The following is a 23,843-nucleotide window of genomic DNA, read 5'->3' as shown; positions in this document are numbered from 1 at the left end:
ATGTCAAATTACTATTTTCGCTTTATTGTGCAAAGCACAATAACAGAGCACAAAATCAATGAACATTAATAATATATTATGTTATTAGGAGTAGAAGAGATCTTTAAGTGAGTGCAAGCACACCTATTCCCTGAATGAATGATGATCATGTGATTTTCAAGGCACTTGATCATCAGTCACTTCTGAACGCACTAATTTTTCAAAGCATTTGTAGGTTAAAACTTGTGATCTAATTCCAGACATGCGTGTTTTTTCACCTGCTTGACGTCATTCTCAAAGGGTAAAAATTTGACTATATCAAGCTCATTCAATAAACGTATTTACCTATTTACTACATTCCTACCACTCCTTACTATTGTCAGTTGTCACTTCAACGATTTCTGACAGATTAAAGATGAAAAAGAAGAAGAAGCGACCAACTAACCTTACTTATTTGTATTTAAATTTGCTAGGTGTAGGGTTTGTTTTCAAAGCTTTTTTTCTTTTAAAAAGCCTTTTTTTAGTTTTAAATCGTCATTTGCACCACTTAAAATTGTTTTTTCATAATATTTACTAGCTCTGTAAGTTCCGTATATGTGTTTAATTTAGTTGTTATTGGGTTTTTTGAATGAAACTGTGGTAAGTAAACTTGAATTACCTACAGTTTTTTTTCTGTAAGATTATAATTTGTTATTGTAAATACTATAATTTCAACAGAGTTATTCAGTATAAACTATGCATTCAGAGGTTGGTTTTACTTATTCTTTGAGAAAAATATAGTGGGAGTTTGACTGATATTTTCTGGGATATTTTAGCAAGCAAGGCAGTAATTATTAGTTTTCTGACAAATTTAGATAGTAATGGAGTACCCGAGGGAGTACCTAATTATTATAAAACAATTTAGACATTGTTTGTAGTGTTGTGTAATCTATTAGGTACTTGAGTCACTCTTAAATTCAATATTGTGCATGTTGAAATTTTAGAGAAAATTTTGAAAACAAAATGTGTAGATTGAACTATCTAGGTAATTAGTTAAATTGAATAAAACAAATGCTAAATGCAAAGTTATTTACAAATAAGGACTATTAATTTTGTATTAAAACAACTTAGCATTATGTTAGTGTTATTGTAATGTAACTAACTGAATTTGCTTCTTTTTCCAGAAGTTTGAGCTTTATTTCTGTAATTAATTAAATTTTACTGTATTTCATAAGTATTTGTGTAAATGGGGCAAACCAGATTTAAGAAACAAACAAGTTATACTAACAAGGTAAATTGGGTAAAACAAATATGTAATAAATACTAAGCTTAAACAAATTTTGCCATAAGTTATTAAAGAGAATATAACATCAACCAAGGCATTAACATTTTCACCCCCATTTGCACCTTCATATTTTTTTCTAAGTTTAAGTTGAGTTTTGTGATAGAAAAAGTTGAAAAAAGTCACAGTCTGAACTACACTTTTAAGCTTGACTGATTATTTTTGTCAATTATAACTTATAGAGTATAGTAGTAGAGGAAAGTATTGATAATCTATTTCTCTTGCTATTTTTAGTGCAGGTTGAAACTGATATGTTTTTTTGTTGATTATCAGGTAATGTTAATATTTTATTTGCCATATGTACCTAATTATTTATGTGTTATAATATTTGTGTTCATGTCACATTTTTTAAGAGGGTGTAGCCTGTAGGGGTACTATGTAACTTGATAGAGATAGAAACAGAGATTTAAACAAGGCAGACTTATAGTAGGACATGCAAGTCGAAGGGAGATGAAGAAAGAAATTTCTTTTCTATTTCCTTACATAGTTCCACTGCAGATTGGTTGTTGTTGTTTAATTTACAGGTACATTGACTGATATGATTATTGGGTTTTGTTATTGTTAGGGTAGACAGGTTGGCATGACTTTGTTTAAAATTTTGTAGTTTTTCTTTGGTTGACTCACACAAGTAAATTGATCAGTCAAGAGTGCATAAATGCATTTCAGATAATTCTAAGCTAGATACAAAAATTGAATTACACAAATGAGAGTTGTTGGAGATATGGAGATTTATATTAATACACAGATTCAAAGTTATTACAAATAAACAAATAAATTTATTTCATTTTGGAGTGAAGTTAATGGTACTCACAGTTCACAGTAGAGGTAAACACATAAAAATGGTAAATAAACACGCAACTTTATTTCATTCTGCTTGTTTCAAATAACTTAATGAAGTTCTGCTGGAGTTTCAAATATTGTAGTACCTACATGATAAAGTTTAGGTACAGTAGATAAAAGTAAAGCATCATTCACATAAACTTTATGGCTATTGCAGCGGTAAGGTATGTGTACTGCTAAAGGTTAGGTACATTATAAACTAATGTACTGTTCATACTTGTATACTGTGGGATTAATAACTTAATAGTAGTGCAAAACCTATCTAGCTTTTAGCTTTTACTGTTAAGTTTTACCACCTTAATACAACCAACCAATAAGGAGAGCCATTTCAGATGTTTGACACATGCATATTTTTGTTGTTAATTAACTGTTCAAAATTTTTGTATTTGTTTATGCATGTTGGTTCAGTTTGTACCTAATTATCTTTTTTGGCACAAATACTTGAAGTCTAGGGGATGGTTACTATTATTAGTATGATGTTTATGTCTTGTGTTTCTAAAATCCTAACCTGATTCCTATTTTATAATTTTAATTTTGAGTTTATTGTGAATGATGTCATTTGTCTACTTCTTGCAGTGCACTTGCCATTAACAGTACAAATGCACTGCATGTTATGTGAATGTTACTTAATAATAACATTAAAATTTTTTTAGTACCTCATAATATATTTAGTTATAAAATTAATAAACAAGAATTTTTTTAAGCAAATTAATTAAGGGTTTAAACTGTTGTCATGTTAGCTGCTTCCAGTCTCAGTCTCGATTTTCTTCACTTTCAGTTTGTTTTATGTATATTTCTTTTTACTGGATTCACCTAACTTTCAATTTAATTTACATAAGGATTTATAGGTTTTGCTCACAAATCTCATGGAATCTCAAAACAATAAGCAAGTAACTCCACAGTCACAAAATGGATATATCCACTTTTGTCTGGTTACAGTTTTCTGTACTCTGCTGTCTACTGTATTTTGCAAATGGAAACCCTTATTTTTTTATTCTTGAACTCGTCAACTGAAGCCAATAAATCAAGTCCAATGACAGTCCAAGTCGCATTTAAATCCGATGATCCGTTTTGAAATGGCGAGATTTTAAAAATTACCCAAAAAAATCGTTGTCCTGGTTGAGGTGGCGCGCAGTTTAGTAAATAATAATACTTAAAATGTCATATAGATTCAATGAATGAAATGAAAAGTATTTGCAACAATTCAGGCAATGGAATTTTGGAGGATTGATACTACAACTTTCACAAACCGAAAAAATTTCAGTTTTTTAGAGTAAAACTCCTTTACCAGGTGGAAAACTTGCTGGAAAAGCTTGAAAATTACATTCAAATCAACGCCATTTTGGCAACGTCGAAAAGCTGAAAAAGTGTTTTTTTTGCTGGTTTTATTGGCTCCACCAACTAAATATTAAATAGTCGCGTCTCTTTGATGAATTACGCCACAAATTGTTATTCGTAGATCTATGGAGTTAAGTTTGGCAGTTGTGACGTTAAATAACAGTTTAAGGTTAAATTTGACAGACATGATACTTCACAGCGTGGCTCATAGTCAGGTGACCCTTGTTATAACTATTAAAACACATTCAGCAGTAAGATGAAACTATCAAATGTAAAACAGGTGTAGCTTGTATTTATACCTTTATAAAGCCCCAAATTTGACATTTGTTAGAAGTGACTGACAACAACAAGTGTAACTGACACTATGATATGTTTCTCATTAGTCTCACTGTGACGCGTAATTACCAATCAAAAATAGTTCCACTGATTGAATAAATCACAATGTATATTGTATTTATAATTCTATGGAACGAAATTTGACAGTTGTGTCGTTAAGTGAGGTTAGTATCAAAGTGTTCCTTAACGTCAGATCTGACAAATTTGGTTCTATGGAGCTGTAAAAACAACTTACAGTGCAATTCCTCAAAGTAACACATCTATTTGGGATTTTGAACTTTCAGGTCACTGGTGAGTGAGTTTTGATAGTTATGACAGCCGTCACGTGACGCAAGTATTAAAGTGGTCTTTAACTGTCAAATTTAGGTCTATGGAGCTTTAAACACAACTTTCAGTGTAATTCCTTAAATTAGCAATTGTTTCTAATTTTATAGTTTCAAGTCACTGGTGAACGGGTTTTGAAAGTTATGGCAGCTGTCACGTGACGTAAGAAAAGTGTTCCTTAACGTCAGAACTGTCAATTTTGGTTTCATGGAGTTGTAAAGACTACTTACAGTGTGGTTTTTGCAAGAAACACATCTGCTTGACATTTTATAATTTTTAAATAGTTTGATTGCCTGAATTGAAATTGTTTAAATTCTATTGGCATTTTCTCTAAAAATCAATTTCTGAGAATTAACTATCTCTATGTGGGAAAAAATAAAAAGGTCATAAATAATGGAAAGAAAACTGCAGTTCTGTGATTAGCAAGGCGTGTGAATTACAGAAAAACTACAAAGAGAATAACACTGTCGGAAAATTGCCACTATGATATATCTGAAACGTTTTAAGGAGTAACACATTTTTCTCAGTTAAAAACTTGTTCATATGAGACACTTAAAAAAAATACCGCCAGGGTTTATACTAAATTGTTTTAAACACTACACTACAGGGTGATTATTTAATGTACTAACCATTTTGTATTTTAAAACAAATAAAATCACTTTTTTGTTACAGATAAACCGCACTATGCCTAAACACTCCATTAAACTTGTAGTCCTAGACTACTATATGTCATCACCAATTCCAGGCCTGGACGTCACATATTCCGAGTTCCGAAGCTCTACAGTGAGTCAAGTACCAGTTCTGCGGTGTTTTGGGTCTACTGAACACGGTATAACACCAAAAGATTTTTTTTTATTACTGATATTAAGTAAAAGTGTTTTAAATATTAGGAAAAAAAATTTGTCTTCACATTCATGGAGTTTTTCCCTACCTGTACATTCCTTATGATGGTCGGGGTAAACCTGAGGATCTCATGTACAAACTTGCGTCTGCTATTGATAAAACTATCAACGTGCAGTTTAACCAGGCCAACTCTCTTACGCAACATGTGTATAACATTTCTTTGGTATCTGGAATGTAAGTTTTCCTTTATTAATGCAGCAAACTATTTTTTTACTTGCGTTTTTATTTTGGTGGTTTAGACCAATGTATGGATTTCACCCTAAAACCCATCAATTCTTCAAAATCTACCTGTACAACCCTAATTTAGTATCCAGGGTGGGTGGTTTACTGTTAAATCGAAATATCTTAGGTGAGGTGTTTCAACCTCACGAAATCCACTTGAACTACACACTGCAATTTATGATCGACTTTAATTTGCACGGTATGAGCGATATTTCCGTATCGGAAATGAAGTTTAGGTTCAATCCGGATGTTGCGGAAAGTGGAGATTTGGACGGGGAAGAGTTTTTGCCTCGCATTGTGGAAAAAAGTTCAGTATGTGAGCTAGAGGGAGATGTACTGGCTGAAAATATTCTAAATAGAGATGAAGTTTTGAGTGGTAATTTGGCTGTTAATCCTGGCATTGCCGCCTTGTGGGAAGACGAAAGGCAGAGGAAACGGGATAAAGGTCTCACGTCACAATTCGGGGATTTTCTGGAGTTGAAAAGAGTTAATGTGCCACCGACTCAGACTCATCTAATGTTTCATCAGGCTTTGAAGGAGCGTTTGGCGTCTACATCACTGGATAAGGATATAGTTAAGGTACGATGATCAGGTAAAAATTGCCTGTATATTTAATAATATACAGGGTGTTTCAACTTTGATGGTTTTACCGGGTATCTTCAAAACTAGCAAATATAGAGTGATTTTTTTGTGAAGCGCATTATTTTAATAATAATAATAGTAATATATAACACTGTTCAATTAGTTTAGGGTCTTTTAAAATACTTTTTTGTGCTTTGACACAGTTTTTAGGGAATATTTTCCTCAGGAGGCCCTTTAGGGCAAAAGTTCCCTAATGCAATCTAGTAAAGGGTGAAATTTCTTACAACTTTCGCCTTTTACATATTTTTCCAAATAACCGAGTTACGCTGGGCTGAACTTGGAGGTTTCTCATTATTTTTTTTATTTAATATTTTTTAAGAATCACTTTTTCTTAAATAGACATTTCCGCCATTTTGATACGTTTTAATTTTGTTATTTCAATCAGTTTTTCCCAGATCACGTGATTTTTTTACCGGTCATTTTGTTGTCGTTTTCTAAAATTTTTTTACTTTTCTTTCCTAAGTAACGTAACACACGCGCACACAATTTCACCATTTTGACTGTTTTTTGAAGAGTCACGTGACTTTTGGCGGCTATTGTGACTTTTTTCCTTTAAAAATGAAAAAAAATTACGTGACACGTTTTGCCAAATTTACGTTTTTAACACTTTTCATGCACTCTTTCGTTCAATCGTGAATAACTATCTTATTTGATACATAATGTATGGACTTTTATATGTCGATGGATAACCAAGGAAATGGGCTTTCCAATGATATAACTACGTTGCTTGACCGGTTCAATCGTTTTGCCGCTAACGAGCGTCAAAGTTGACCAATATTTCATGCACTGTTTTGTTCAAACCTAAATAACTTCCTTATTGGACTGACAAGAAAAGGATTTTAATATGTTGATGGATAGCCAATAAAATGGGCTTTGTAAAATAAGACAACTTTGGTTAATTGGTTTCACGGTTTGACCGCTAGAGGGCGTCAAAGCTAACCTTTTTTTTCACTTTTTTGATGCAGTATTTCACTCAATTTGGTGCACACTCTATAAACTTTTATACGTAAAGATATGACAACACTGGTTGGTAGGTTAAACCGTTTGGCCGCTAGACGGCGTCAAACTTCATCAATTTTTCTCTCAGCTTTGAGAATCGAAGAAGCAACTGAAAACAGCAAACTTCTGGTGACATTTTAATGGATCAGAATCCACTAATGCCATTTTGGTGTTTCTGAGCTGCAAAAACTGTTTGGGAACTTCCATTTTGTGATACTTTCAAGACTCAAAAGACACTGGTGACATATTGGTGTTTCTGAGGAGCAAAAAAACTATTTGAAAGTGACTTTTTAAGGATCAGAAAACAGTATTGGGGCATTTGTAGTAATTCCGTGTGGCTAATAATAAAGAAAACACGAGGGGGTTTCAAAATGTCATATTTTCAAAATCATCCTGTAGCTGAGAAATGGGGGCATCTGTGAAAGATACGACTGCTCCATCGTTCCTTTCTCACTCTCATCACCCTACATTTGCTATTTTTGGAGATACCCGGTTAAATCGTAGAATTTGAGACACTCTGTACATAATTAAATCATTTAGGAAAACCCGGATGCTTCAATATACCCGGCAGAAACTCCTTCGAATGCCACCATACAAAACGCGTCAATTTTGGACATTCGCCGTTCTTCTTTAGATCTATCTCTAAACGACACAATGTTCCTCAATGAAACCTTAACTCAGAACGACCCTACGCTAGACGAAGAAGCTCTAAACTTTCTACAACTTTTGGAACAGCTAGCCGAAGAAAAAGTGGAAGAGAAAGAGCAAGAGGAACCCCAAGAAGACGACGAAGACGAGATTGATCTTAGCATGCCTTTGGGGTCCGTAACCACCCCAATAAAATCTGCTCCTCAGCCTGAAGAAGACTTGGATTCCACGCTGATACCTCAAATTGACGGAATGCACGACGATGATGAGAAACAAGAAAGAAAATTTAAAAGGGCAAGAAGATCAATGCCCACACTTGAGGACGGTTACGTTGCAGTTGATAAATTAAATCTTAAAGCCTACGTCAAGCTACAGCGACTGGATATTAGTAAATATTTGTCCACAAGTAATATCAAGAAGAAAAGTCTCAATAAGACCAGTTTAACTGTGGATGAGGCTTTGAGGAAGTTAAGATGGAGGATCAAGATGATTCAGTCTAGGAATCGTGTTGCTAGACTCGGGAGAGTTTTCAAAAGGCGAGTCGGAGACTTGAACAACTGGAAGTCGCCCAAGTTTAAGCTCAGACCTGCCTTTTCGTCATTTACAAGTGAGTTTTTTTATTTAATAAATTCTATATTGACTGCTCATTATGTCAAACAGGACTTTGGACTTTGACTCTTTTTAAAAGCAGATCTTGATGCGGTTTGCACTGTACTGGAGTTGGATTTATAGACTTTTTGTTCACGTGAACAATTTTTTTATATATATTCTCCAGTTAAAATTATTCTGGCATATGAACTTCAACCTAAGCGTAAATTTTTTCTTAGACATGTCTCTGGTAAAGGTTCAGAAATAAACCGGAACGTTTTCTGGCAATTTTTTTTAATGCTCTTACCATCTTAAATCTTCTTAAATTTACACATGCTTATCTCTAGTTGATGATCGTGCTACGTCAACCGGGATAATATTTTTTTTGTCAACGTTGTCTATATCAGCAAAACTTTCCACTAATCGCATCAAGATCCGTTTCTCTGTTTTAAAATGACTTCTCTATTCCAGTTAACGTGATGAGCAGTTGAGTTTTAATACTATCATAGCTCAGAACATTTAACTGTTATGAATATTGTATTAAGTTTTGGTAAATGTGAATTTCTAGAGCATTCACTGCAGCAGCAAAATCACAGCATAATCCAAAGCCTCCTAAGCCTTACTAACAATTACATCTATCCCGACCTGCATCTACTTCTGAAAACTCCTCACGAGGCGTTCATTCTACATTACAAAGGGTGCGCCAATCCTGAAGTCACGCCCATACCTTTGCAATTGCATGATCCTCTGTTTGCATTTCTAAATTCATTTAATAGTAATTGCTTGCAAAGCCGCAGTAAGCGAGCCAAGTCAATGGTGGCGTATTTAAAACCCCTTAGTAGCGGTTTCAAGAAGATTATTCCAAATCCTAAAGCACACTGTGATCAGTCAGAAAATACAATTATTAAAGTAATAGTGGAAACGTCCACTAAAGAACCTAAGCAAGCAATCATTGCCAAACCAACCACAACAGCAAAAACCCTGGAAAAACCGCCATCTACGGAGAACGTTCAAGAGATTCAGTCAACTAGCCGTGCCAGTTTTACGGGTATCAACTACGAAATGTTTTCTGTGAGTAAACAGTTTGAGATGTTGAGTATAACTGGTCACATCAATCCGTTTGTGTCGCCTTTGAAGAGTCAGTTTTTCTCCAAGGTGCGGCTGCAATTCTTTGGAAAGGTCGCGGAAACTTATCGTGGATTCCTGAACTCTTCCAACAGCAATTATAATCCTAAGCTTGGTGGTGGTAAAGGTACTTGGAGAGGGCAAATTTGACAGTTTAATGTTGAAGCGTTTCCAGTGCAGTTTGTTTAATTTTTTGTTGTTTCTTTTTCTTTTCAGACTAAATAAAAACGGAAAGTTGTGCTAGCATAAGTTTCAATCAAAAAAAAAAAAACAAAAATGAATAAAAAGGTGTATTTTAGTAGGGGTTTTTTAAACGAATTCTTGCAGCCGCCTGGCGTGAAGAAGAAAATAATTTGAGATTTATTGCTATATTTTAGATTATTTAAGGTTAAAAAAACGAATTATAGGTATACGGTTACGAAAATTAGATACTTGAAGATGTTAAAATATAAGCTCAACCCTTCAAAATAACTGGAAACAAAGAAAGAAAACTATGAATAGCGTTAATCATAGTAAGGGTTGCCAGATGCTTCTAATCGATTTCCCCAGTCGAAATAAAAAAATCCCCAGCAAATATTTTTATAGATTATAATTTGTTATTCCTGAAATTTAATGCATATCATCAGTTTCCTTCATTTTGCCACTTTTTTCCGTTTAGCTGCGGACTTGGTTACTATGTCAGCTAGAAGTTTCGTTCAAACGTATATAACCCGTAATTTCAACTTTCCTTTATCTGAACACAATTTTCTTAAAAAAAAAATACAAATAACCGAGATATTTGATATGAAATAAAGCAGTGAAAGTGAACAAATTTGAATTAAGATATTCATAGACATAATTTGACCTAACATTAGTTCTTATCACAGCTAAAAACGTCAAAATGTAAACACCCTGCAGCTCGATAAGTAGGTCCTTGCGGACCTATGGACTGTTTACCTTTAAAATTATTATTGGAAGACTTATTAAAAACACCCTGTATTTTACAAATGTGTGTTGTAACTAACTTTTTAAATGTTATTTGATTAAGCTATTAACAGCTACTTATAAGATGTAATATACGATACAGACTATTATATTCTAAATAAACTACGCTGCCCAAAAATAAGTTAACAAAATTCCACTCATTTTCCATAAAAAAAATCTGTATTTTATTATATTTTGGAATTTTTCATTGAGTTTTCAGTATGTTTTATGGATTATGTGTATTGCCTAAATTTAATAGTTATCAGGAAAATTACGATTATTGAATTAAGTAATTATTATTAGGTAGTAGTAATGGGAAATTGGAGTTAGTTTTTTGACCATTCACTGATTCAATTGTAAATGTGGGCTAAACAATGCTATTCTCAGGAAAATGGACGAGGAGAAGTGATTGCTCCCAACTTAAGGAACCGTTTAGAGCCATAAACTTTTTGTTTTCTCGGTATTTTGCAGAAATATATGCAACACTGCTTGTTTCACAAAAATGACAGAATAAGAAACTTATTCGTATTTGACTCTACCTTCTGACAACATTTATCTAATCATTCTCAAGTTATGGAAAACACTATTTCTATTTTTTAAATATTTAAAGTAATCACACTGGAAACGTTTCTTTTTTTTTTGTTACCGGTACTTTACATTTATCAGTCTGCCCACGTTGATCATTGGTGCCACTTTTTAGGTGGTGCTGCGTCCGGTGGACGTTTAAACGGTTCTTTGATCAATCTGTACGCAAACTGCGATGGAGCTTTTGATACCAGCAGTTCGGAAGAAGACGGAAAGTCCCTGAAAATAAAACAAGCTAAGAAGAACGTACGGTCTACCCCTTATCCACCACTGAAGATTATCACAAGTTCTCAGGCTTCAGGTTCTTCGCAAAATAATACGAAAGGTAACTTATTGATATTCAATTTTGGTTAAATTTAGTTCATTAAATTTCTAGTTGTATGTAAATGATTATTGTCTATTGTTAGGAATTGCGGAAAAGTTGCAGCCAGTTTCGGATTTCCACATCGAGTGAGTGTTTTTTTAAAATTCTTTTTTACTCTAGGGTTATGGGTTTCCACTGCATTTCATCTTGGTTTGGAATCCCAAGACGCAACTCCACTTTTATCATCTGTTTATTATTTTTTTGGGCTTATCATTAATTGTTTAAGGCATAAACTGACTTCAGTATAGTAATTTCCCTGACTATCATAATTTCAACTTTTTTTGAGCAGTTCAATATATTTTTTCAGATCCTCTTCTGCTTGGACATCAAAAGACACAGTATCTTACAAGCGGCAGTTATTCTCCACTTCTGAGGCCTCCATTTCTCCATTAAACCACACCACAACCCAGGAGTTCCTTTCTTGCGCTTATACTTCAAAGTCAAACTTTTCTAGTACCCTCCAATTATCCAGTCAGACAGTACTAAACCATTCCTCAAGTGATTCCGATCTGTTTTCGGGTGACGAAGCTCATAATTTAACAATTTCTGAAAAGTATGATAAAACTATTAACATAACGGCAAAACCAGGTTGTTCAACCGTCCAAACTCCTTCATCAGCAACCAGTTCGGATATACCTGCTGCACAAGCCGTAAAAAAAACGATTCTTAAGGCTCCTACTAGAGAAAGAGTTGAAGTCACTCTTGGAGAGTACAATATACCGCAGGTGAGGCAGTTGGAGCCATTTTACAGTCATCTTGAAGACTACGCAGGGTCAGTGGAGGTGGGACAAAAAACGCTGCGCGTTCCTAGCAAAACCACAGCTCACCTTCCAGAGTTTAATTCCATGGTAAATGCTTTGGAAGAGTTTCGAAAACTTTTTCTGCAGAACGTTGCTGGTCTTAAGTGGAACTCTAACAATGCACGCAGCCTTAAGCTGGCTCACTCCTCAAACAAATCGATCGTAATTTGCCCTGTCAAGAAAGCACCAACGGTTGCGGAAGTTCTAAAATGGTCTGGCCAGCCAACTGAGGTGGAACACACTCCTAAAGAACATTCTACCAAACTGCTGCATATCCCTACAAGTCCTGAAGGCGACGAAGGGGGTTCCGATGTTGAGTTATCCTTGAGTCCTGACTGGCCGAAGCTAACACAACAAGACAAGTCCTGTCAAATTAGTGGGGTGACACCCAACAACACCTACGGATTTGACAGATCAGTGCAGGATATGCAAGCGGTTCGTGCTGTTTCTCACCATCTGGGACTGACTACCATGGTAATGGAGCTGCATGTCCGCACTAGAGCGGATTTACGTCCTGATCCTCAACTTGACCAAGTTTGCGCGGTTTTTTACTCAATGCTGGAGGACAGTGGAGCTGGTCGCGGTGTTATTGCTGTGAATTGTCTCCCTGCAGAATTGGGAGTAAGCAGGTAAGACATGTAATAGTTAACAGTAGCCTGTTAATGACTTCTCAGTTCTCTTCCATTTGTTTAGTTGAGGACTTCTTCCATAAACTGGTATTGAAGTTTGACAATTATACTTAGTTCTAAATTTAATTTATACCCAGAAAATATAATTAGTTTGGCATTTAATGGTCTAGCTAACTTAGAAACTATTTAAAATTTAAATTTGTTAATATCCTGATTGGCTTTCACGTGTGCTTGTTGCATTTGACGTCTGCGTTTTCAATTTGAATTTTGTCCTTTGACTTTTTGACATTTCAACAAGCAAACAAGCTATAACTATAATCAATTGTCTTTGTTTTGTTTATTTTTTTGTTTTTATTGAATTTAGTGCTGTTTATGCTTTAAAATAAATACTTTTTTGTTATATTGTGTGGAAGTGAAAATTCTGGTGATGATCATTCTTGATCAGTTGAATTGGCATATTTTTAAGCTCCTTTACAAAGAAAATTGCAACTCCTGTTGGAAGGATTAATAATTTAATATAAGTTGTTTTGTAAATGAAAGTAACAAACTGTTATATTGTCAAGTAAATGGGATACATTCTCTTAAAAAATATGAACACCTCTTTGGTAAAGTAATTGTATTTGCTGAAATTCATATTAAATAATTTTCTGTAAAAAAGTGAGTACCATCCCTTGAAAAAGTAATTTAAATCTTTCAGGCCAGACTTCCTCGATGGTCTAACAACTCCGTGCGACATCCTTTTAGTCTCCGACGAAGAATCTTTAATCAACAGTTTAGTAAACTTGGTCAGGCAGAAGAACCCTGACATTTTGGCAGGGTATGAAATTGAAATGCTATCTTGGGGCTTTCTTATTGAACGCGCTTCCGTTCTCTCCATCAACCTCACATCCTTATTGAGCCGCAGCCAGTTGCACAAGTTTGGCAAATCCAAACTCAATCCGCAGGAATTTGAAACCAACATAATTGGGCGGATTGTTTTAAATGTGTGGAGGTCAATGCGGCACGAAGTGGCACTACAAAGCTACACTTTTGAGTCTGTAGTGTATCACATTTTACATCGTAGACTGGCTATGTATCTATTTAAAGAGTTAACCTTCTGGTGGGATCATCGCAGTAACTTGTACAGACACCGCGTGGTTCGTTACTACCTTCTGCGAGTCGACGTGGTGTTGGAGTTGTTTGAAAAGTTGGACTTCCTGAATCGCACTAGTGAACTGGCTAGCCTGTTTGGCATCCAGTTTTACGAGGTGTTATCCAGAGGATCCCAATTTAGAGTAGAGTCAATGATGTTGCGTCTTGCTAAACCGCTAAATTTTGTACCAGTTTCTCCAGACACGCGACAAAGAGCCCATATGAGAGCTCCTGAATTCATTCCTCTAGTCATGGAACCCGAATCAAAGCTTTACACTGATCCCGTAATAGTGCTAGACTTTCAAAGTCTTTACCCATCAATTATGATCGCATACAACTACTGTTTCACTACCTGCGTAGGCAGGATCAGCAAATTAGGCAGCAACCACCCTTTTGAGTTTGGAGCAACTCAGCTGAAAGTTCCAAGAAAACTTGTACGGAAACTTTGCGAACGCGAATTGCTCAGTTACTCTCCTTGCGGCGTGGCATTTGTGAAGCAAAAAGTGCGTGAGGGCATTTTGCCGCGGATGCTAAAAGAGGTGCTGGACACCCGATTGATGGTCAAAAGCTCAATGAAGGAGAACAAAGGAAACGACACGTTACAGAAAGTGTTGCATAATAGACAGTTGGGCTTGAAGCTGATCGCCAATGTCACTTACGGCTATACCGCTGCCAATTTTAGTGGAAGGATGTGTTGCGTGGAGGTCGGGGACAGTGTGGTCAGTAAAGGCAGGGAGACTTTACAACGAGCTATTGCCATGGTGGAGAACAACAAAGAATGGGATGCTAAGGTAAGATTATGAGTTAAAATGAACATTTCTGACAGATTCATCGAATTAGTTAGTGGCTAATCTTAACACTGTTAACCCTCGTTGTAAAAATATGAAATGAACCAATACCAGGAAGTTTTAAGCGTGGAATATGCGACAGACCAATTACAAACAATTTTACTTTTATCACATCTGGTATGTAATTCCAAGTTTTATAAGTATTAGAAGAAATTAGACTGTAAAAGTCGGTTTTTGTATTATCCTCGTTTAATTGAGCACTTTTGTTCTACAGTATACTATTGGAAACACGTTAATTTAGATTTTGAGAGAAAACAAGGGGGTCGAAAATGTGAATGCATTTTATACTTGCAGGTCACTGGTGAGTGAGTTTTGACAGTTATGACAGCTGTACACGTGACGAAAGCAAAGTATTAAAGTGTTCTGTAACGTCCCAACTGTCAAATTTGGTTCCATGCAGCTTTAAACACTTCCAGTATAATTCCTCAAATTAGCAACTATTTCCTATTTTATAGTTTCCAGTCATTGGTGAACGGGGTTTGACAGTAATGACAGCTGTCACGTGACGTAAGAAAAGTATTAAAATGTTCCTTAACGTCAGAACTGTCCATTGAGCTAAAGACTACTTACATTGTGGTTCCTTCAAGGACAAATCTACCTGGCATTCAATAATTTCCAACTAGTCCAAATTCCATCCTAAATTGTTGCTTTTTAGGTGCTTTTATTAGCTTTTTCTTCATTATTCTCTTGAGTTCTCCTGAAACTACTCAAATTCTTTGGACAATTTCTCCAAAAAATAAATAAATTGAAAAAGTGTCAGAATCAGTACACGCTCAAACTATCTCTAATGAAAGCTAAGAGAAAGCTTGTCTCGTCGAAACAATTCATAAATTGCTTGAGTTCCTTACTGAAAGTTGTTTTGCAAATCAACTTGATTGCCCAATTTTCAAATTAGTTTGTAATTACACTTAATTTAAATCAACAGTGAACGAACAAAACTCAATTATGTCAATTACTAGGTAGTGTACGGTGACACCGACTCTCTCTTCGTCTTAGTACCGGGCCGGACAAAGGAAGTGGCATTTGAAATCGGCAAAAAAATCGCTGAAGCCGTGACAGCGGATAATCCCGACCCGGTGAAACTGAAACTAGAAAAAGTCTACCAACCGTGCATTTTACAAACCAAAAAACGCTACGTCGGTCTAATGTACGAAAGTCCTGAAGAGAAACAACCAGTCTACGAGGCGAAAGGCATAGAAACTGTAAGGAGGGACGGTTGCCCTGCTGTATCTAAGGTAATTCTACTAAGTTTAACATTGTTTAGTCTAATTGACATTGGCGTAGATGCTGCAAAAGTGCTTGATGATACTGTTTAACACTAAAGACGTCAGTTTGGTTAAAAAGTACGTGGTGAAGCAGTTTAGCAAAATACAAGCTGGTCGAGCTAGCATTCAGGACTTGACTTTTGCCAAAGAGTATAGAGGTTTTGCTGGTTACCGACCAGGTGCTTGTGTACCTGCATTAGAGTTGGCACGGTACTGTTTTAACACCAAAACCTCAAACCAGCGATATTAATTTCCTTAGTTTGGTAGAAAATGGATTTCGGTGGACAAACGCAGCGAACCGCGCAGAAGTGAAAGAGTACCTTATGTAATAGTGCATGGCCATCCTGGATTACCGCTAATCCGTTTAGTGCGCAGTCCTAGAGACCTTTTGGCTGACTCTTCCTTGCGCCCTAACGCCCTATACTACATTACTAAAGTTATTATTCCACCACTGAATCGCTGTCTTAATCTAATCGGAGCTGACGCCCTCCTGTGGTCTGTTGTTGAAGTTTTCCTGAATTCTACTAGAATTTTTTATAATTTCTTTGTTGAAGGTTCAATCAAATGCCTCGGAAAAACACCCATTACCTACCGAATTCTTCACCTATTGTTAAGTCAACCATATCGCAGTATTTTGTGTCTAAATTGTGTGCGGCGTGCGGAGAACCCTGTATGGAAGGATTATGCTTGCGCTGCAGCCGAAAACCTCAAGAAGCCTCAGTAGTTTTGCATGAGAAGCTTAGAGGATGGGAGGAGAGTTACCAAGACACATTGCTGGTAAGTCTATAATGTGTTAAATAATTTTAAACAGGGTGTTTAAATGGTCTGGGATACTCCTAGCTTAGCTCATGATGCAATAGTCAAATGAGTTTAACAAGTGATAATGTTTTGTGGTGTCTAAGAGAGAAAACATAAAACTGGAGCATAATGAAAATGGAAAACGCTCATATTATTGTTACGATTTTCCCGTGGGTTCACACAAAGTCAATTTAACTCAACGATTAATAACTTTATTAATACTTCAAAACACTCCGTACAATAATTAACACAGCTACTAAAAACACTACTACAATTCCACAATTATTCCGCTATTTAAACTTATCCGCGTTCCCAAATTCACTACTACACTACTCTCTACGCCGTCGTTGACGCCGCTTCTTTTATATTCGCAAACCACGTTCTAGAATGACGCTTCGCGATTTGCATCGAACGTCCAAGATTCTTCCAGGTGGCGCCTCCTAACTGTGGCCTACTTTAACACGCGCCCGGCCAAATATTGCGGCGCATCGGTTTCATCCTGACTCGAGTATAGTAGGCCCAAACCGTAACACTGCCCCCCTCTTAAAGCTGATCGTCCCGATCCGCTTCATCTAATCCCTGGTATTTCTTGAGTCTGTCCAGATGGACAATTTTCATCTTGCCTTTGGGGCTGCGTTGGACTCTGTACGCGACGTCATTTAACCTTTTTACCACATTGAAAGGTCCCTCCCAGTGTCGTTGCCATCTTTGACTTAATCCTTTGCTCCTCCTGGGTTGAAACATCCACACGGCATCACCTTCCTTATAATTGCCACCAGTTGGTCTGTGGTCCAGTGTCATCTTCATACGGTCGTTGTTTGGTTTCATCTTCTCTCTCTCAAGTTCCCGAACTGTGATGGATCCCTTCTGTAACGAACACTGGTCACAACGTTTACACCATTCCTCAACGTCCTTTCTGAAGTTAATCCAGTAAAATCGATCTCTTATTCTAGCCAAAGTCTGGTTTACTCCAAAGTGTCCTCCTCCGCGACTGTCATGTAGTTCTCGCAGCACATTCTCTTTGCAGGAATTGGGCACTATTGTTTGGTAAACAAAGCGTTTTCCGTCTGGACTTTCCCATTTGCGAGTAATTAAGTCATCTCGCAGTCGAAGCGAATTCCACTGCAACCAGTAACCCCTTACTGTTGGTCCATATCTGGAAATCTGTTGCCAATCCGGTTTCAAATCCTTCTCCAACCATCTTCTGATTACTTTCAAATCAGAGTCTGAGCGCTGTCCTTTTATTATGTCCTCCTTAGAAACGCAGCTCTTCATTCTTTTTGTAGCGCCTTTATCTGTCACCATCGCGATTTGACCAATCCTCCAACCATTATGAATTTGTCCTTTCCGATACCTTAAGTCACTATCCAAAGCTTGACGATCCTCTACATATCGCGGTAAATGTCCTTCCGGGTTCTTCATTTCCTGCTCCTGGTTACGCCAGTTCTGCGGGGTCGGTAAACGAGACAGCTGTCTGCAATTCCATTGGTAATGTCCTTTACGTCCACAAATATAACATGTAATGTTTCTTTTAGCAGAGGAGTTCCGGTGATTTGTTCTGATGTCCTGGTTTCGTCGACACTGTGGGTTTGGAGAACAAGACCGCTGTCTGCAATTCCTTCTAATGTGTCCCGTACGTCCGCATCGATAACACTCCACTCTCGTGATCGGGCGTGATCGTTCTAATTGTGTGGACTGACTATTTCCTGATGCTGCCATTTGTTGCACTAATTGGCCTACCATTGCTTTAATTTCATCTATTAATGTAGCAACATGATCGGCTGGCGGTACTCTTTCCTCTTGAATAGGCTCTGGCTTTAAATCATTGCACGCAGCTTCAATTTCCAGCGCTCGAGTCAGTAATTCGCTGTTGTTGCTCCCTTTGAACATCTTCAGCCATTTCTTTACCTCCGGATCTCGAATCCCATCTACAAAATACTGTGCCACAAGTTCTTCTTGGATTTCATCCGGGACGGCTGGGTAAGCCATATGCACAAGGCGACGAATTTCGGTTTCAAACTCTTCTAGATTTTCACCAGTTTTCTGCTGTCTTGCCATTAATTGCGTTCGATACAGTCCGTAACAGCTCCAATGCAGGTCCACGTAATGCCACTACTAGTGCTACAGCCATTTCCTTGGTACTCCATCCATTTGCATTTGCAGCGGCCTCAAATTGTAGTTGGTACATTGTCCATGAAGTTTGACCATCGTATGTGGGAGGCTTGATCTTGTTGAGCCCGTTTCCGGTGATCACTGTAGAGCTGGCTCCTCTGCTGTCAATTTTCTGCTCTAAGTCGCGTAGCTTTATCTCAACATCATTCTGATTTTTATGAATGTCCCGAACATCAATCTGAATTTTATTAATGTCCTCCCGAACATCAACCTGAATTTTATTAATGTCCTCCCGAACATCGTCTAATTTTACCTGAACATCACACTCCATCTTTTTGAGACTATCGGATACATACTCTTGGATTTCTGTCTTGTTCCGTGCTAGAACGTTCAATATTTCTACGTTACGTTTTTCTTGCCGCTCTCTATCTTCTTGCCGCATTTCTATATCTTGTTGTAGCATTCTTTCTTGTTGTTGTCGAATCCTTTCTTGTTCTTCCTTCTCTTGTTGTCGAATCCTTTCTTGTTCTTCCTTGTCTTGTTGTCGAATTCTTTCTTGTTCTTCCTTGTCTTGTTGTCGATTTTGTTTAAGCATTTCCATCATAGCTGCAAGTTGGGCCTCCATGTTTGCACTTTGACGTCTTGTTATTGGCATAAAATAAATTTAACACACCACTGTTTCGAAAATCTCTAGTCCGGTTCTGAACACTGTCTTTAACCCGAAGTTTAGTTCCAATTCACGTCGCACTAAAGTCTGATCGCACTTCTGACACCAATTGTTACGATTTTCCCGTGGGTTCACACAAAGTCAATTTAACTCAACGATTAATAACTTTATTAATACTTCAAAACACTCCGTACAATAATTAACACAGCTACTAAAAACACTACTACAATTCCACAATTATTCCGCTATTTAAACTTATCCGCGTTCCCAAATTCACTACTACACTACTCTCTACGCCGTCGTTGACGCCGCTTCTTTTATATTCGCAAACCACGTTCTAGAATGACGCTTCGCGATTTGCATCGAACGTCCAAGATTCTTCCAGGTGGCGCCTCCTAACTGTGGCCTACTTTAACACGCGCCCGGCCAAATATTGCGGCGCATCGGTTTCATCCTGACTCGAGTATAGTAGGCCCAAACCGTAACATTATTGTCTTAGTAATAGAGATTGCCCAAGGTACTTTCACGAAGAATTTACGGAAAACAGTAAATTATGGAGAATTCTCTTTTACAAACTTTCTCAGAATTTTTAATATTTCTTCTTAATTTATACTTTTTAGAAATTTTCCACATAGAAAAGCTTGAAAATTACATTCAAATTATCCTTGCCGAAATCAAAACTTCTGATTCAGCTATTTTGGTAACGTAGTTGGAAAAACTTGGTCAACTTTGACGAAATGAACTAGCTATGACGTTTATTGACAGGCTTATAGGCAACTGACAGCTGATAAGAAAATAGTCGCTTCTCTTTGATAAATCGCGCCGCAAATTGTTATTTCTAACTTTGTGGAGTTAAATTTGGCAGTTGTGAGGCTAAATGACAGTTTAAGACGTTAAAATTGACAGTTATGACACTTTACAGCGTGGCTTATAGTCAGGTGACACTTGTTATAACTATTAAAACTCAGCAGCGAGAAGATACCTATCAAACTGCAAAACAGTTGTATCTTGTATTTACATCTCAATAGAGCCACAAATTTGACATTTGCGGTGCTAAGTGACACTTTAATATGTTTCTTGCGTCATTTTTCAGAAGCTGTTTTTTCAAAGTAATTGACTCGATTTTAATAATTCTTTTGACGATTGAAAGGTATTTTTTTTCTATTTCTCATGAGTTAAATAATTTTTTTTGGAAGTTGCCACTGATTCGAGTATGCAGGGTTTGACGAGTGAGATGTAATCAAAAGTAAAAAAATATGGTCTATAGCCATTTTGCTTAAAGATTTGAATAATGGGATGATTATTACTTAACTTGTTTTAAATTCGACAATTTCTTTAGATTTTTTTAAAAACGGGATTAGCAAGATTACACAATTTAAGTAAAAACTTATTAACTGCATTATAGTGACCTCAAAAAAAAAGTATCAAATTAAAATCAGAAATTTTATTATAATTTTTAGCAAGTTATGTAATTTCAATAGAAAACAATGGTATTTGATAAAAAAACCATACTTTTTACAATAATCTAATCCATATCTTTAGACATTTCCGCCAGTTTAGCCTTTAAGGACAATTTATAATATTTATGGTAAAACATCAAAAATGACGTTATTTTTACTGTTTTTCCGAAGCAAAGGGGGAATAACAAAATTAAACTTCAATTTTCCCATTTCAAGCTCACAATTTCTAAAAGTAACGCATTAAAAACGTAAACAACGTTACGGTTCTCGTTCTGATCCATCACTAAGGATGAAATAGTTTTTAATATTGGTGAAATGTTTGATTTTTGACATTAACCACTTTTTGAATGCCTCTTTAACAGAACTTTACCAATTTCATCGAAGTAAATAAGTAAGAAAAGCTCTCTTACACAAACTTCCTTTTTTTTTAAACTATACACGAAAATGAGTACATTGAGTTTGTTTTAATCACTCTGTAAAGCGAGATCACAATTTCGATATTAATCAAATCATGACCACTAACAAAAGTTTTAATTACATATGATTATTGATTTGCATTAAATTGACAATATCACACCAGATATTAGTTTATTTCAATCTTACCTCACTTTTTAGATCTGTCAATCTTGCACTGGTAACTTAAACCAAATATCCTGCGCCTCTTTGGACTGTCCAGTCCTTTACCGAAGGACACAAACCCACAACGATCTACTTCAAGCCAACTATGTTCGCGACCTTTTGGATACCTTTCCCGTTTTTCTGGAAAGTAATTACTTTGACACCGGATGACAATTACTTCGTCAGTTTGTTGAGGGTACTAGAAAACTAGAAAAGTTGTTATGTTACAGTGTAAGTGCAATTTTAAAATGACTTTTAATTTTTTTTTGTTACATTTTGTAGTGCAATTCAGGAAAATCTAAAGTTCCAAAGAACTTTTTAAGTGATTTAGTAGTTATCTATCGTTTATTTCGCATCTATTTGAATCAGTATTACTTGGCTGTGTTGTAGTATATTAGTTTTGTTTATTGATTTTCTTGAATTGTAAAGTTTTAAAAAGTCTTTTTGCTTAAAATCTATTTTTAAAGTTTTTTTTTTTTGTGGATTTCTCTTACTTTTTAAACACTGTAGTCAAGTTGTTAATACGCTTAATTTGTTATTAATGAAAAAATAAAGATTATTTCTATATCCGTTAATAGGAAGTTACCGATGACGTCAGAACCATTAAAAGAGTTTTGATTTTTGAAAACCGTTGGGACCAAATGGAGTAACCCTATAGGATGGTCCATATTTATGTTTAAATATCTTAACAAACTTCCTTTTCTCTCTCAAAATAAGGGCCTAACCTAACCTAACCTCGCTTAAACTAACTTTCCCTTCTCCCTTCTCAACATCGTAAAAGTTTAACTGAAAAAGTAAAACTACTCGGATCTTTCTGCAAATACAAATGATGTTCTTACATTAGATATAAAAATGTAAAATCATGTTATTTATAACAAGAGTCCGGATTAAAAAGCACTAAAGTCGTGAAAAAAACTTTCAGAAATGCAACATTTTTTTGAGTTCAACTTCTAGAAAATTTTTCAAGATTTCAAATTGCTTTAGAAGCATACAGAAGATTTTAGACTGTTTTGAAAACTTTCGGAAGGTTTTTGGACTGTTTAAACAGCATATTGAAGGTTCTGGAATGCTTTACAGGCATTTGGAATCTCTTACACGGTTCACAAAATTTTTTGGAAGCTTCTAAACTGCTTTAATATCTTCTGGGAGCTTCTAGACTAGTGGAAAAGCGTTTGAAATCTTTTAGACTGTTCTAAATGCTTTTGGAAGCTTCTAGACTGTTTTGAAACACTTCCGACTGCTTTAGAAGCATTTTGGAGTTTCTGTAGTGTTTTGAAATCTTTTTAGACTACTTTAGGAGCATTGCAGGTTCTGGACTGCTTTTAAGACATGTGAATTTGAACTTTTGGAAGCTTTTAAACTGCTCTAAAAGCATAGGAAAGTTTTTAGACTGCCTTGAAAATTTTTAAGAGCTTCTCGACTAGTTGAAGATTATTTGAAAGCCTTTAGACTGTTCTAAATACTTTTGGAAGCTTCTAGACTGTTTTGAAAGACTTCCGACTGGTTTAGAAGCATTTTGGAGTTTCTGTAGTATTTTGAAATCTTTTTAGACTACTTTAGGAGCATTGCAGGTTCTGGACTGCTTTTAAGACATGCGAATTTGAACTTTTGGAAGCTTCTAAACTGCTTTAGAAGCATTCATAGGCTTTTAGACTGCCTTGAAATTTTTTGAGAGCTTCTGTACTAGTTAAAGATTATTTGAAAGCCTTTAGAGTGTTCTAAAAGCTTTTGGATGCTTCTAGACTGTTTTGAAAGACTTCCGACTGGTTTAGAAGCATTTTGGAGTTTCTGTAGTATTTTGAAATCTTTTTAGACTACTTTAGGAGCATTGCAGGTTCTGGACTGCTTTTAAGACGTGCGAATTTGAACTTTTGGAAGCTTTTAAACTGCTTTAGAAGCATTCAGAAGCTTTTAGACTGCCTTGAAATTTTTTGAGAGCTTCTATACTAGTTAAAGATTATTTGAAAGCCTTTAGAGTGTTCTAAAAGCTTTTGGATGCTTCTAGCATATTTTGGAAGGCTTTAGACATATTTTGGAGTTTCTGTAGTGTTTTAAAACCTTTTTAGACTACTTTAGAAGCATTTGGAAGGTGTTTGGGCAGTTTAAAGAGCCTTGAAGGTTCTGGACTGCCTTTAAGACATTTGAAACCTAGTAGACGGTTAAGCTGTTAAACTGCTTTAGAAGCATACGGAAGCTTTTTCTAGAGTTTCTAGAGAAATTGAAAAGCATTTGGAAGCTTTTAGATCTAAAAGCTTTTAGAAGCTTCTAGGCTGCTTTGTAATCTTTGCAAGGCATTTTAGAGGTTTTATAGTTTTTTGGAATGTTATTAAATTTTTTT

At 35.9% G+C, this 23,843-nt stretch overlaps 1 protein-coding gene across 6 annotated transcripts; it reads left to right on the top strand.

The window, feature by feature from the left end:
* The first annotated feature begins 422 nt into the window (after positions 1–422).
* On the top strand, positions 423–22,080 carry PolZ1 (DNA polymerase zeta catalytic subunit). 6 transcript variants are annotated; one of them, XM_081972947.1, is made up of 16 exons: positions 425–618; positions 4,811–4,967; positions 5,029–5,215; positions 5,281–5,842; positions 7,445–8,159; positions 8,709–9,211; positions 9,296–9,392; positions 10,929–11,138; positions 11,221–11,263; positions 11,485–12,606; positions 13,304–14,528; positions 15,545–15,820; positions 15,870–16,060; positions 16,118–16,345; positions 16,405–16,627; positions 21,503–22,080. In XM_081972947.1, exons 2-16 carry the CDS (start codon positions 4,823–4,825, stop codon positions 21,674–21,676), a joined length of 5,901 nt encoding a protein of 1,966 aa, XP_081829073.1. In that variant the 5' UTR covers positions 425–618; positions 4,811–4,822; the 3' UTR covers positions 21,677–22,080. The 6 variants fall into 6 exon arrangements, with proteins under 6 accessions (XP_081829086.1, XP_081829073.1, XP_081829068.1 ...); XM_081972942.1 differs by having other exon boundaries at positions 9,278–9,392; XM_081972952.1 differs by having other exon boundaries at positions 9,057–9,392.
* Positions 22,081–23,843: the final 1,763 nt, after the last annotated feature.

Source organism: Ips typographus, linkage group LG1 (assembly GCF_016097725.1).
Source record: "Ips typographus isolate SLU linkage group LG1, UJ_Ityp_2.0, whole genome shotgun sequence".
NCBI classification, from domain to species: Eukaryota; Metazoa; Arthropoda; class Insecta; order Coleoptera; family Curculionidae; genus Ips; species Ips typographus.
Note: the sequence above shows the minus strand (reverse complement) of the source record. Positions and strands in the feature narration are given on the sequence as shown.

What these genes read in the sequence shown, in the direction of transcription:
- PolZ1 (XM_081972937.1), top strand. Translation starts at nt 4,823, where the DNA reads ATGCCTAAACACTCCATTAAACTTGTAGTCCTAGACTACTATATGTCA. An exon ending in TTTTGGGTCTACTGAACACG is followed by an intron (nt 4,968 to 5,028) that starts GTATAACACCAA and finishes TTTAAATATTAG; the next exon opens with GAAAAAAAATTTGTCTTCAC. An exon ending in ACAAAGAATGGGATGCTAAG is followed by an intron (nt 14,529 to 15,544) that starts GTAAGATTATGA and finishes GTCAATTACTAG; the next exon opens with GTAGTGTACGGTGACACCGA.